This window comes from Protobothrops mucrosquamatus, unplaced genomic scaffold, assembly GCF_001527695.2.
Source record: "Protobothrops mucrosquamatus isolate PMUCROS unplaced genomic scaffold, P.Mucros_1.0 scaffold1049, whole genome shotgun sequence".
NCBI lineage: Eukaryota > Metazoa > Chordata > Lepidosauria > Squamata > Viperidae > Protobothrops > Protobothrops mucrosquamatus.
The window spans coordinates 501,719-515,986 of NW_015387281.1; the positions used below are offsets into that span (position 1 = coordinate 501,719).

Consider the following 14,268-nt stretch of genomic DNA (forward strand, 5'->3'; position numbering starts at 1 on the left):
ACCCGCAAGCTTTTTTGTGGTGGAATTTCAAAATGGGATGGAAAGGAGGAGTTAACTTTGAATTTAGAATAACCTTGGAAGCAATGTCATGTAAACAGATGGAATACTAGACAAAGTTAAATTGAACAAAAGATACAGGAAATAAAATGCAATAAATTATACATATGTCGGCTTCCCTCATCTATTGCACAGATCCCTGGGTGTCAAGAGACAGCAGTCTGGCACCTGTTGTGGCTGATTATTCCCCACTTAAAAGAAATATGTAAAAATATAGGCTTGGCTAGAATTTTAACATCCCATATAATTTTCAAAAATCCCTCCTCTCTTATTTCAATGACTTCTCCAAATGTTAAATATTCTGAATCAAGAGGAGAGGGAAAAAACATACCATTGATTTCTACTTCTCCATAATGATTCCTGTACCAGAGAAGAGCATTCAATCGACACTTCACATACATTATAGCTAGAAATAGCAGGAGTGCTGCAGCAAAAAATGTGGCCAGCACTGCGCTCAAGTGCCCAGCAGTCTCATCTGAAAAGGCAGCAAACAACATTAATTACAATTTATGGCAAAACAAGTACACTGTGGGATAGAATTAAAAGTGAAAGCTGATTCTATTGGGGGGAGAAATGACACATTGCTGTCTAACTAAAATAACAGCAGCACAACTACACAGGTAAGCAGAATTTGAAAAATGGAGAGTTAAAATTCTCTGTGGTGAGCATTCCTATTCACAAAATAATAAATTAAAGGCCTTCAGATGAAGGATGGATCTGAAGTCAATTTCTGACATTCCTCAAAGTCAGGCTTATCTCGTTAGCATTTGTACACAGAAACTGGCTTTTAAGATTTTTTTTGTCACCTGGAAGTTGCAAAAGTGTGCTCTAAAAAAGTCTGCAGAATGCTCCTTTAACATAACCCAGTAGAATGTTCAGAGTGACTGAGGAACCCTCATTGCTTAGAATACCAAAATGTGTTTTGTCCTCCCCCAAACTTAAAACATGCAGCATGGATGCTACTCAACATTTACATTTCTGTTGAGGAGAAGAAGAAAAGTCTTAATTCTGGCCAGTATAAATGGATACGTTCCTTGAAGTAGCCAGGCCAAATTGAAGCTCAGCTCCTGGAGACTTCATAGACACATCCAAACAGGGACATTTTTAACAATATGAAAATGAAAGAGTACTGGTTTTCATGATTGTTACTTATTGGCCTGGTAACAAATAAGAATTGGTGCTGACTTTTTGCTAGTTGCACCACGAGCATTTTCAGGCTAATATACTCAGTGTCTCACAAGGCATTACCCTGAAATTATTTTACAGGATGGAAGTGGTTTGCCACTACATTACCTTCTTCCAGAATGTTTTTCAACTTCCCAGCCTAGTCTACAACCATGAAAATTTTGTTGTTACCTGGTGCCATCATGTGGCAATTTCTCTCCTTAGATTCACAGATGATAGCTTGGTACAATACTGCCCTTATACCATGAACTCCTAAGCTAGTGCTGCTTCTCGTTCTCAAAAGCCCAAAGTTTTACCCACCCTCTTTTAATTTAAGCGCAAATGTCTTTTATTTCCTCCAGGATATTGAGGCTGTATAATATTCCTTCATTCTATTTTACGCTCACAAGAATCACCCAGCAGATGGAAGGCCAACTCAAATTCTTACACCCCATGTTTTAAAGCTGCATTAATAATGAAAAAGACTGTATGAATGTTTATTTTGTTTATGACTGAACAGCAAATACATCAAATAAATATTTTAATTCATTAGTTTGTCGTTTGATTAACAGAATCAGGAAACTGCTCTTGAATGGATATATGATGATAACTTTGTGAACCCACTACTATAAAATAATTAATGCTGTGCACATGTAGCTGCAGTGATAATCAATAGAATCTTTTGTGATTATTTTCACAGGCACACTACCTGTTTTTTTCAGTGTAAAAAGAGCAGAACTATTTCTAATGAAACAGGCAAAAACTCCATAATTTTCATCAGAAGTCATGTTCAGTGCTAAAGAACTGGAGATAAATATTTTCGTTTCATTGTCACCGAACCTGGAAAACAAACAAACAAAAAAGTTAGCATACTGCTAAATACAATTATTTTAGAAGATAAGCGAAGGATGAGAATAGGGAAATTTCAGAGCTGGGCTAGCCAAAAATGTTAGGGTGCTTACAGACAGAGGACTCCTAATGCTACCTATGAAAAAACACTGGGAAGCTTCATCATTTTTTTTCTGCAGTGCACTTGATTTCAGTCACTGAAGCAGTAGGCGTGAGCTTAAATGGACTCCAGAAGATGGTAGAGGACAGGAAGGCCTGGAGGAACGTTGTCCATGGGGTCGCGATGGGTCTCGGACACGACTTCGCAACTAACAACCACAACAACAACAGTGGTGCTCAAGGGGGAAAAAAGCAAGCCTAGGTTTCTACTAGATTATACAGCTGAATAATGTCTGCTTATAGGTCAGACTATTTGTGAACAATTATTGACAATAAATAACAAAATTAATGAGCTTAATACATCTTTCCAGCTTTATGCCCAAGGGCATTATGAGAGTCATTCCCACGTCACCTAAGGCAGTGAGAGTGAGTGTGAAAGCAACAAAGGACAGAGGAAAAAATATACAAATCTGACTCCCACCAAGGGAAAAGACAAAGGAAAAACAACATATGGCATACTCATTGAGAATCATATGAAAATAAACAAGAAGCCTCCTTTATAAGTTAGGGTTATTTTTTCCCACCCAGCAGAGTAATTCCACAGAACAAAAGGAAGCACAGAAGGTGGAATTCTGAAAGATTTACTTTAAAAGCTTCTGTGGTGAAACTATAAGCACCCTATTGTTTAACAGAGATCCTCAACTTTTGGGAGAAAATGAAGTGGAATCGTAATAGATTTATTTACTTAGGGTTTCCCACCATTCAGTTCTCTCACATGCTTTGGGGGCTTACAGCAACCAACACAACAGAGGACTAAAAAAAAAAGAGACAAATACAATCACTAACAGAACCAGTCTGCTGTGCCACAATCTAAGGACTGAATAAAGCTCACTTGTTCTCTAATGCTTTCCTAAAGAGTCATTTTTATGAAATGAGGCTACTCACAAATGTTGGGGTGGTAGCCCTGTTCCTACTGTATTCTCTCTTTGAGTAAGAGTATCAGAAAGAGAATAAAAAGCACAAAAAACAAATACACAGACATAAAAAATCTAAATATTTGGATCCATTGATCTTCTGCTGCTCAGAAAGAGGCATATTAGCTTCATGATTTTTCATATGTTCTTCTCCAAGCTGTTGCCTTGCCATAATTTTAACCTCCTCTCCCATCTTTTGTTTCCTACAGCAGTTTGAAAATGGTGAGTAACAGCAATAAGACTTATATTCCGCATCACAGTGCTTTACAGCAGGGGTCCCCAATCTGTGGGGCAAGGCCCACTACTGAGCCGTAGCCTGCTGGTTACCGGGTCATGAAACAGGCTGGCCAGTGTGCACACGTGTGTACGCGCACTCACCCCCACTCACGCTAGTGCTGCTGCCACTATGCAAATAGGGCACCGCTTGGCAAAAATGGGGCGGTGCTAGCGTCAAGTGGGCGCTAGCACCGCCCCATTTGCGTCACATGTTTGTGTGTGCACATAAAATGCATCCTCCTCCCTTTGCCTCCGGTCCACCAACAGAGAAAGCTCGGAGACCTCTGCTTTACAGCCCTCTATGCGGTTTACAGAGTCAGCATATTGCCCCCCAAAATCTGGGTCCTCATTTTACTGACCTTGGAAGGATGGAAGGTTGAGTCAACCTTGAGTCTATCAGAATTGAATTGTTGAACTGCTGGCAGCCGGCAGTAAGCAGAAGTAGCCTGCAGTTCTGCATTCTAACCACTGTGCCACCACAGCAGGTGGTGGACTCCAGATCTTAGCACAACTATAATAATAATAATGATAAAGTTGGAAGGGACCTCGGAGGTCATCTAGTCCAACCTCCTGCTGAGGCAGGAAACCCTATACCATTTCGGACAAATGGTTGTCCAGTTTCTTCTTAAAAACTTCCAGTGTTGGCGCATTCACCGCTTCTGGAGACAGGTTGTTCCACTGGTTAATTGTTCTAACTGTCAGGAAGTTTCTCCTTAGTTCTAGGTTGCTTCTCTCTTTGGTTAGTTTTCATGTGTTGCTTCTTGTCCTGCCTTCAGGCGCTTTGGAGAATAGCTTGACTCCCTCTTCTTTGTGGCAACCCCTAAGATATCTCCAAATTTGGCAACTTTTAAGACTTGTGGACTCAAGTCTCAGAATTCCCCAGCCAGCTTCTCCCAGAGCAAGTGGAAGAGGAGCAGAGAAAGGTTCTCCTATTGCTAACTACTTAGCCAAGCAAATAATGTTCTTCAATTGCTTTCTCTGTTCTGCCTCTTCTACCAGCTCTTTCCCTTGTTGCCCTTTTAAAACTTACTAGGCATTGCAAAGAAGCCTCATTGCCTCCACTCTAAGGATTACTGAGCACCTGAAAAGTAGAATAATACTCTTGAATCAAGATTAATTCTTCATGATTATAAGGACACAACCATGTAGTTTCAGTAGAGAAGCAGTTTGCCATTTCCTTCTTCTGAAATGTCAACTAATGATCAGGCTCTTGGAGTTAAAAAGACATGATCAGAGATTTGGATGGTATGGATATTTGTGGTGTGATAAAGTCAAGGTTAATGTGGATTTTAAAAATCATTCTATTAGACATGCCATATGGGAATAGACAGAAATTCAGGTTGTACTTGAAAACACCTTTGTGGCTCTCAGCACAAAAAGGGTTTTATAGATGAGAACTATCAGGCAAATAAAATAGCTAACTTATCATGAGATACCAGATTTTGTCAAGGGGAATGGATAGCTACAGCCATGACATCTCTTGGATTTCTTCCATCCATATACTAACAATAGCCTACCTGCTCAACCTCTGGGCCCAGCTAAGTTTGATCAGTGGCAACGGAACCCACTGGCCCAGGTTCTAGCCAGTTTCTATTTTTATTTCCACTCAGAAAAGTCAACAGACAAATGCAAAAGTGCTAAGGAGGAGGAGGGTGGAGAGTGGCTTGCAGAATCACCAAACAAGTTTTTCAGATGTTGCATTGGGGGTGATACACATGAAACATATCAGTTTGTTATTGGAGAAACATAAATGATTTTTTTCCAAGAAGTATTTGAATTGATTACTGAGTTCACAAGAATCTACTGCTCAGATTCCCTGGATGATAGTAGGCACTACCCTGATGGTAATATATAATACAGTTTATGTCATCCTCTCATATTAAATCATGCAAATTCTCTATACAGTATATGTGTCACTCAGCAGCTCAGCATTACTACACACCATAACTCTGTGAAGGAGTGTTCATGTCTATTCTAAAGCTGTAAATCTAAGACAACTATTCTCTCTCTCTCCAATTAAGCATACAATAATTTCTTTTTTGAAAAACATAAAGCATTTTCTTTCCGGTTCTTTACACATACGCCTTTTCTAAAATTCAATATACAATATAAGTATTCCTTCCGAGAAATACAAGAAAATGCACCTTCCAGTCCGTAACATCAGTTTCACTGCAAATTTGCTTCTCATTCCAGAAAATCAGAAAATGCAGGTATGTAGGCATGTAGGCGTGTATCTATGTATATATTAATTCATTCAATTTCTATAGCTATCCATCTCTGTCAATAACACTGGGTGGTTTAAAATTTTTAAAAAAAATTATAATCAAAAATACTAAAAACATTCAAACAATAGAAACATCTAAAAGAAATACGCATAGCAGCTAAGATACTTGGCCAGTTAGCAATACAGCCAGGAAACAGGGCCCTTCACACATTCAGTGCCCCAGGCTCGGGAACACAGCCAGGGGTTTAGAGCCTTAGGAAAGGCTAACAGGATTGGGGTCATTGTAATCTCCAAAGGGAGGATGTTCCATAGAGCAGGGGGGAACGCTCGTCTTCTAGTCCCTGCCAGCCAACACTCTTTGGTTGACAGGATCTGCAGTATGCCCATTCTGCTACATATAGGTAGAGACTCTTGGAAAAAGGTGATCTCTCAGATACCCCAGTCCCAAGATACATAGGACTTTAAAAGTAACCATTACTACCTTAAATTGCACCCAGAAATACACTGGTAACCAATGCTGCTCACACAGAGGTGGTGTTATGTATGCCGTGTATCTGGCACCATTTACTAACGCATTCTGCACCAGCTGAAGTTTCTGAATGATTTTCAGGGGTAGCCCTTTATAGAAAACTGATGATTGTCTTCAAAGATCTTCAGAGTTTGAGAGACTTCCCACCCTCCACGCTGCCACTGCCACCACCATGCAACCAAATAAAGACAATTTTATACAAAAGTTTTCTTACCACTGAGCATAAGAAGCATGAGTTTTATTGTCTAACAACTGATTATCTTTCATCCAGCGCAGGTCAAGATCACAGTCGTTACTGAAAGGTAGCTGCACGGTGCAGTTCAGTGTTATTTGACTTTCCAAAGCTTGCTCCATAGTCACATTGCTAGAGGGATAAAGGAAGTGGGGGAGCATACTGCAAAGATCTGTCAGAAGAACAAATACATATAAATATATTTTAGAAAGGGACTGTATTTCCAATTGCATTTCACAAATCCTCTACTGATTTTTTAGAGTTGGTTAACGGGTAAAGTTAAGTATAGTTTGGTTGAGATCTGCATCCCTACCTCCCTTTGTCACACTGGTTTCCCTATCTCTTGGGGAAAATAATAGGTTTAGCCAGATATGTCACAGTGTCCAGATTCTCAAGAAAACAAGTTCTTAAATTAAAAAAAAAAGGACATGGTGGTGGAGAAGGGGAGAGAAAATGTCTACACACAGTTCTAAGAAACAATAATAACTGTAAGTCTCACATTGATTATTAACTTTTTTTATTAGCAGTAACTAAATTAGCATTATTGCCTGTTCAGAATCCATTAAAGGTCACTCTCTAACTTGTTTATCTATAACATATGGATGGAATTTTTGCACATTTATTTTACTAGCTAGGACAGGGGTAGGCATCCTTGGTTCTTTTATGACTCGTGGACTTCAACTCCCAGAATTCCTGAGCCAGCTGTGCTGGCTCAGGAATTCTGGGAGTTGAAGTCCACGAGTCATAAAAGAGCCAAGGTTGCCTACCCCTGAGCTAGGAGATAAAATCTAGCTGATCTTAGCTAATCTCGAAAAAACTAAACAGAGTTGGAGCTGGGAAATGCTTTGGTGGGATACTATCCAGAATTCCTAAGGCTGAGAAGTCTTTGTCTGTCTGTCTGTCTGTCCATTCATCCATCCGAGATGGGCAAACAACTTCTGCTGTCAAGAAATCTACAGTACAAGAGCCTATCCATGAAAGTCAGACAGGAAGGACTTTTTTTGTATATGTTTCTTTGATTCAGTGCTGATTCCAGTGACTGCTGGACTAGTCTAGCAGTTTGCTTGGCAAGATCTTGGAAGTGGTTGTTTTTCCTAGGACTGAGTGTGTATGACTGACTCAAAGTTACCCAGTTGGTTTTGTGCGTAAGGCAGAACTAAAATTCACATTCCCAGTTTCTACCTTGTTGCTATAATCACTGCAGCAAAGGATTTATTTTTATATAATTTCAGAATCCTTGAGTGGAAAAAAAATGCCATTATTTAAAATTACTGAGATTCATCATCTAAAGGTATGTAAGGGAAGCTGGGGAGGCAGGATAATGATTAAGAACTAGTTATATTAATGACATACAATGTATCCTATCTTCTATTCTGTAATCTATAATTTATTTCTTTTATAGCCCTTCTCTTCTCAAAAGCTAGAAATCAAACTTCATTTATTTCTTTTTTCTTTTTAACACAAATGAAATCATTTTGTAGAAATGGGCATTTGCCAAGAAATTAAGTCAATTCATGTTATTCTGTAGCTTAGATAGTACACCAGGCAAAAATCTATGAAAGTGCAGATACTTAAATTGTGACCTATTCTTTCAGCGACATCTACCCATATACAACCCTTGCTTGCCTTTTAAAGGAAAGAACATACAACATTTTAATTATAGAAAAATGCTACTTTTGATGTGAGTACCCAATTTCTAGTCAAGTCAAAGGAACTTTTGAGATTTTTGTTCGGTTATTTTATTTTTAAGAAAAGTAACAGGCTTCCCAGTAGCATTCTACAGGTAGTTCTTGATTGATAACGAGTCTTTGAACTTAATAATGAACTCCTAAAAAGGGACTTACGACCTGGATTTCAAATTCTGAAGGCTGCCCATCCCATGACCAAATATGGTCATGTGACCGTATTTTGGATGCTTGGCAACTAACCTACACTTACAGCCATTTGGAGCATCCTGTGGTCACGTGACAATTTACATTTTTTTCTGTAAACTGATGTTTACTTCCGAAACACACACATAACAAACAATGGGTTTGCATTGTTAATGCAGTCACTTAACATCTGTGTCTGCTTTAAGACTGCCATGTTTGCTGAATGACTATTGCAAAAAGATTGTAAAATTGTGTGCAGTTACGTGATGACCCACTTAACAACCATCATGGCTCAATTATGGACATAAGTCAAGGATTACCTGCATTCTAACATTTATCATGTAAAACAGAAAGGATAAAAAGTCCCAAAGGTGCTTTTTTTAACGGGGAAATTGGACTTTCTTGTTTTTCTTTGAAGATGTTTCCCCACCATCCAGTCAGAGCTGGAGAAGCTTCTTGGATGAGAAGTGAAATGTCTTCAAAGAAAAACAAGAAAATCCAGTTGCCTCGTGAAAAAAGCACCTTTGGGACACCCAGGACCTGGATGACTGAGAATCTCCATAGACAGAAAGGACAGAAAGGAACATTTGTCTTTTCCAACTATACTCTTTTAACCTACAGTAAATAAAAGACTTTTCCCACTTCAAGTTCAGCAACAATTTCTATATTATCAGTGCAATTTAAACTTTTTCTCTTTTTAGCAGCACCTCCATAACAATAGATTATTCTTCAGTCGTTTTTTAACTGCATAAATTAGTTTGCAATCTGTTTTTACAACTATTGATGTTACCCTAAGTACAATAGAAAAGCAATGAAGAGCTTAAAGAAGCTCTACAAACTTGTGTCTTTTCACAAACAGATGTCAATTTCTATACGTTTTCTACTTCAACACACAAAACAAGCTAGAAATAAATATTACGGCCAACAGAATGCTGTTTTCCAAAAACAGACATGTTGCACCTTCCTTTCCTCATTAAGTAGGTCTCTGTAAGGAAACTTAAGGAATTCAGTAACATTGTGAAATTCACTCACTGCTGCAAAGAGAGCCAAAGAAGCGGGATCAGGTAGGAAAACTCATTACACAATGATAGGATCTCACATATTTTGCTTTACTAAATCAGTCATAGGCCAACACAGATACATCAAAAAGGTCGAAGGTGCAATTCAGATGATAATGGTGATAGGCTCAGTGCCCTTACTCTGAAGGAGGGAGGGAGGAGAAAAGCTAAGCCAAGACCTGTTGTTTGGTAAGGTACAGATCAGCTATGAAATCTTCTAAGAGCTAAAATTAGACTGATCTCTTTCAAAACACCTGTTTCTCCTAGGATTAGGGAACATGGCTGCCCTCAAAGCAAAATGGTCACTTCTCTCATTTCTTGTACTCACCCGCCATGGTCCAGCTGAATAATAAAGGAGATATTTCTTTGATTGTTCAAGTAGAGGGTGCAGGCGTAGTTGCTACATCATTTGCCCTGGGGTACTCAAAAGGTGAGGTATGCAGTTGTATTCTGCAGTGTGCTGTGCAGGTGGCTGAAGGAGGAGGAAGAGGTGTTAAACTTGTAGCAATCTTAACTCCACTAGACGCTGAAGTCAGAGGCAGACTGAAGCAGTTGATTATCCAGAGGGCAGAACAAATGATTAACAGACTCTTGTTGCATCCAAATGCTCTGATCATACAAGTGATCTGGGTCCATGCAGAATAAATCGGAAGCTAATGAAACCATCCAAGAAATTAGTTAGTAATAAAGCATTATCAGTTAAAGAACAACTGCTATAGTCCTATGCTGTAGAATCCAGTCATACCTTTACAGCAAGTAAAGCACAACCAACTCCCTAAAACAGGGGTGGGCAACTATGGTCCCTTTATAACATGTGGACCAACTCCCAGAATTCAACCCCATGCATGGCTGGCTCAGGAATTCTGGGAGCTGAAATCCACAAGTCGTACAGGGGCCATAGTTGTCCATCCCTGCCCTAAATATCCCAATCGTTTGCTTTTTATAGGAGTTACTTAGCAACAAAACTAGAACAGAACAGTCATCGTGAGCAGAATATATCATAACTTTAACTACATATATAGATATCAAGTTGGTAAAATGGGTTGTGCCACAGATTGTCTGTCAGTCTTTAAATCAATGTTAAGTAGCAATATTCTCTTAACATTGATGTTTCTACACATGAATATATTGCCAGCATCATAAAGAAGAGATTGGACAACCTTTGGTCTGGAATGGTATAAGATTTCCTGTTCGAGCAGGGGGTGGACTACTAGAACAGGGCTTTTCAACCAGTGGTACGGGTACCACCTATGGTACATTGGCACCTGGCAGGTGGTATGCGACTATCCTAGAAAAGTGGTAGCGGGGGAGAGGAATGAGCTGAACCGGTGGCAGCACCACACAAGCCTCAGCGAGAGATGGCTGGAGCAGCAGGGCTGTCAGGGCTGAGCAGAATCGCCAGGATCAGCGCTTCTTCAGGACTGTCAGGGCTCAGCGGAAGCACCAGGATCAGCGCCAGGATCCAGCTGGAGCTTGGCGCTGATCCTGGTGCTTCTGCTGAGCCCTGAAGAAGCACCAATCAGTAGAAAGCAGCACTGATCCTGGTGCTTCTGCTGAGCCCAGAAGAAGCGCCGATCAGCTGGAATGTTGCAGCATCTCCAGGGTCTTGTGATTTACATTCAAATGCTTGGCAACTGATTCATATTTATGACGGTCACAGTGTCCCAGGGTCATGTGAAGTGACCAAAAGCTGCTGCAACCACCCAGCAGATGGGGGGAATAAAAACCAAACACCCCCCACCCCACCCCCGCTGCCAATACTCAACAGAAATGCTCACAACAATGAAAACCTCGGACAGGAAGAAGAGCGCCACCGGGTGGGCAGGCAGGTGTCTTGCTTGGCTGTGGCTTGGGGGGCACTTTTTTCAGTGCCATTGTAACTTCAAACAGTCACTAAGCGAACTGTTGTAAGTCGAGGACTATCTGTACTTTATCACTTTTTCCTTTTTTTTTGGTCATCAAGTTTTTGACACCTTGCTAGGCGACTGGTGGTACTCGGATGTTGCCATATCCTAAAAGTGGTACCATGGGTGAAAAGGTTGAAAAGCCCTGTACTAGAAGATCTCCAAGGTCCCTTCCAACCCTGTTATTCTATGTTCCAAATTTCAGAACATAGACTAGGGGTAGGCAACCTTGGCTCTTTTATGACTCGTGGACTTCAACTCCCAGAATTCCTGAGCCAGCATGGCTCAGCTTGGAAACCTCTCCCTTTCCCTCAGCATAGCTGGCTCAGGAATTCTGGGAGCTGAAGTCCATGAGTCATAAAAGAGCCAAAGTTGCCTACCCCTGGACTACACAAAAGCTACCCTATGATTTTTTTTCAACATTTCCCCAAGATACATACACCGATTCTGGGAAAAATAAGGGAAAACAAGAGTTCTCCAGAAGGAAGCAAAAATATGTTTGAAGATAGACAGGAAATTTTAAAAAAAAAACAACCTGTACTGGCAGCATTCTCTGATTATTTTTAGATCTGGACTTCTTCTTTTCTTCTTTTCTCCTCCTCCTCCTCCTCCACCACCTCCCCCCCCCTTACTACTAAGAGTGTCAAAGGACAAGCTCAAATTACAAATCCTTCCTTTACCAAGAGCTTCTGCTAGTTTTGCACATGGAAGTCAGCAGGTATAAACAAAAATTGTAATGTAAGAGGGACCTGAGGCTACTATAAACTGTCTACTTAAAACAGAATGTTAAATTCTGCCAAACTCAGTGGGACATATGCCAAATAGAGAAACACACAGTCCACTTGTTTGCTCTCTCATAAGCAGAACTAATCTATAAAGATCATCTACCTTTGGACTTCAACTCCAGAATTCCTGAGCCAGCACGGTTGGTTCAGGAATTCTGGAAGTTGAAATCTACAGGTCTTAAAGGGCCAACAGTTGGCCACCCTAATCTACAGAGTTGTCCTGCCATTTAGTTTCATGTCATGATTTTTCTCTTCTATTCAAAATCTACAAATGAAAAAAAAAGGCAAGGACTTTACCATTTTAAGGAAGCTTATTTCATTGTAATGGCTGTGTTGAGCCCCTACTGCCATGTTAATATGCTGCATTTATATGTTGGTTAAAGTCTTCTCCCCCTGATTGGGAACAGGCTGTCTGCAGAAGTTCTGTTCTTTTAGCTTATATAAGTGAACCTTTTATAGCACGTTTGCACATTCCCATAGGGAAGCTTGCAAACTCAGATTTGACATAGGCATGTTTATATTTTTGATAGAATATTTCTTGAACAGTTTAATGCTTTCCAGATCTCTTTTACAGCACTTAACTTTACAAAGTGGATATCTATTAAGAAAATCTCATAAATGGAGATTAAGAGCTAGAATTACCTGGTTTGAAAGAAAAATCACTATTCATAGATTATATACATTTCCTTTTTTTTCCACTTCTGGTTTACATATCAACTGAGAAACCTCCAAAGCATGTTTGACTAGATCTTTAGCGTAGCTGATCAGAGATTAGCATTACAGACCTTATTTTATCAGCCCAATTATTGCTATTGACAACACTCTTTAGCCCAGGCATTCTTTGGGTGATGAATTCAGTCTGGTTCTAGAAGACAATCTAGAAAAGTCCTCATGGGATACAAACCCATTGATTTCATGCTGAGAGTGTGAAGCTATTACTGAGAAGCTCCTATTTTCAGTATTTACTAGCTTCATTTTGACCAACGGCTAGCAGAAGAGTAAATAGAATAGAATAGAGCTGGAAGGGATCTTGGAGGTCTTCTAGTCCAACCCCCCGCTCAAGCAGGAGAACCTATACCATCTCAGACAAGTGACTGTCTAGCCTCTTTTTTAAAATCTCCAGTGATGGCGCGCCCATGATTTCTAAAAGCAAATTGTTCCACTGGTTAATTGTCCTCACTGTTAGGAACTTTCTCCTTAATTCCAGGTTGCTTCTCTCTTTGATCAGTTTCCAACCATTATTTCTTGTCGTGCCCTCTGGTGCTTTGGAGAATAATTTGACCCCCTCTTCTTTATGGCAGCCTCTCAAATACTGGAATATTGCTATCATGTCACCTGTTTCTTCTATTCTTTAGACTAGCCAAACCCAAGTCCTGCAGCTGTTCTTCTTATGTTTTAGTCTCCAGGCCTTTGATCATCTTAGTTGCTCTTCTTTGAACTTATTCCAAGGTCTCAACATCTTTTTTGTAGTATTGTGACCAAAATTGGTATTCCAGGTGTGGTCTCACTAGGGTTTTATAAAGCGGTACTAATACTAATACTTCGCGTGATCTTGATTCGATGCCTCTGTTTATACAACCCAGGACTGTATTAGCTTTTTTGGCTGCTGCTGTACACTGCTGGCTCATAGTCAAGTGATCGTTTACTAGGACTCCAAGGTCCCTATCACAGTTACTGTTTTTGAGCTAGGTCTCACCTAATCTGTACTTATATCTTTGATTTTTCCTACCTAAGTGTAAAACTTTGCTTTTCTCCACATTAAAACTCATTTTGTTGGATAGGGCCCATTGTTCCAAGTTTGTCTAGAATGATCTTTCTGAATCCTGAGCTTGTCTTCTGGACTACCTTTTAAGAGAGGGCGCCCACAACAAATCTTTATATCTAGCTAGATTTGTTCATATGGACGCAGATAACCTGGTCCTAAATACATTTTATGGTTAGAGTTAGATTTCAAATTGGGTCCAGAAGATGGACAGCTAATATAAATAGCACAAAACTTAAAATGTGCCCACTCAATGTTTTAGTAGCTACATTTTAAACCAGCCACCCTTTCTAAACCTTCTTTAATGAGCACTTTGCACTGTCATACAAGTTCTGCCAATTTCTGAAACATTCCTCCAAGTAACTGAACTTAAGGTCAGAGCCCAAAGCAATTAATGACAAAGGTAGCTTAAGTAGAAAGGCAGGGGGGAGAGAGAGAGAGAGAGAGAGAGAGAGAGAGAGAGAGAGAGAGAGAGAGAGAGAGA

The 14,268-nt window shown here is 39.9% G+C and overlaps 1 protein-coding gene across 1 annotated transcript in view; it reads right to left on the reverse strand.

The window, feature by feature from the left end:
* SIGIRR (single Ig and TIR domain containing) overlaps nt 1-9,970 on the reverse strand; it is a 32,567-nt gene extending 22,597 nt beyond the window's left edge. Inside the window, 4 exon segments of the mRNA XM_029284878.1 lie at nt 389-532; nt 1,931-2,061; nt 6,387-6,584; nt 9,671-9,970. Of these exon segments, the coding sequence (XP_029140711.1) occupies nt 389-532; nt 1,931-2,061; nt 6,387-6,584; nt 9,671-9,969 (772 nt within the window). The 5' untranslated portion in view covers nt 9,970.
* Nucleotides 9,971-14,268: the final 4,298 nt, after the last annotated feature.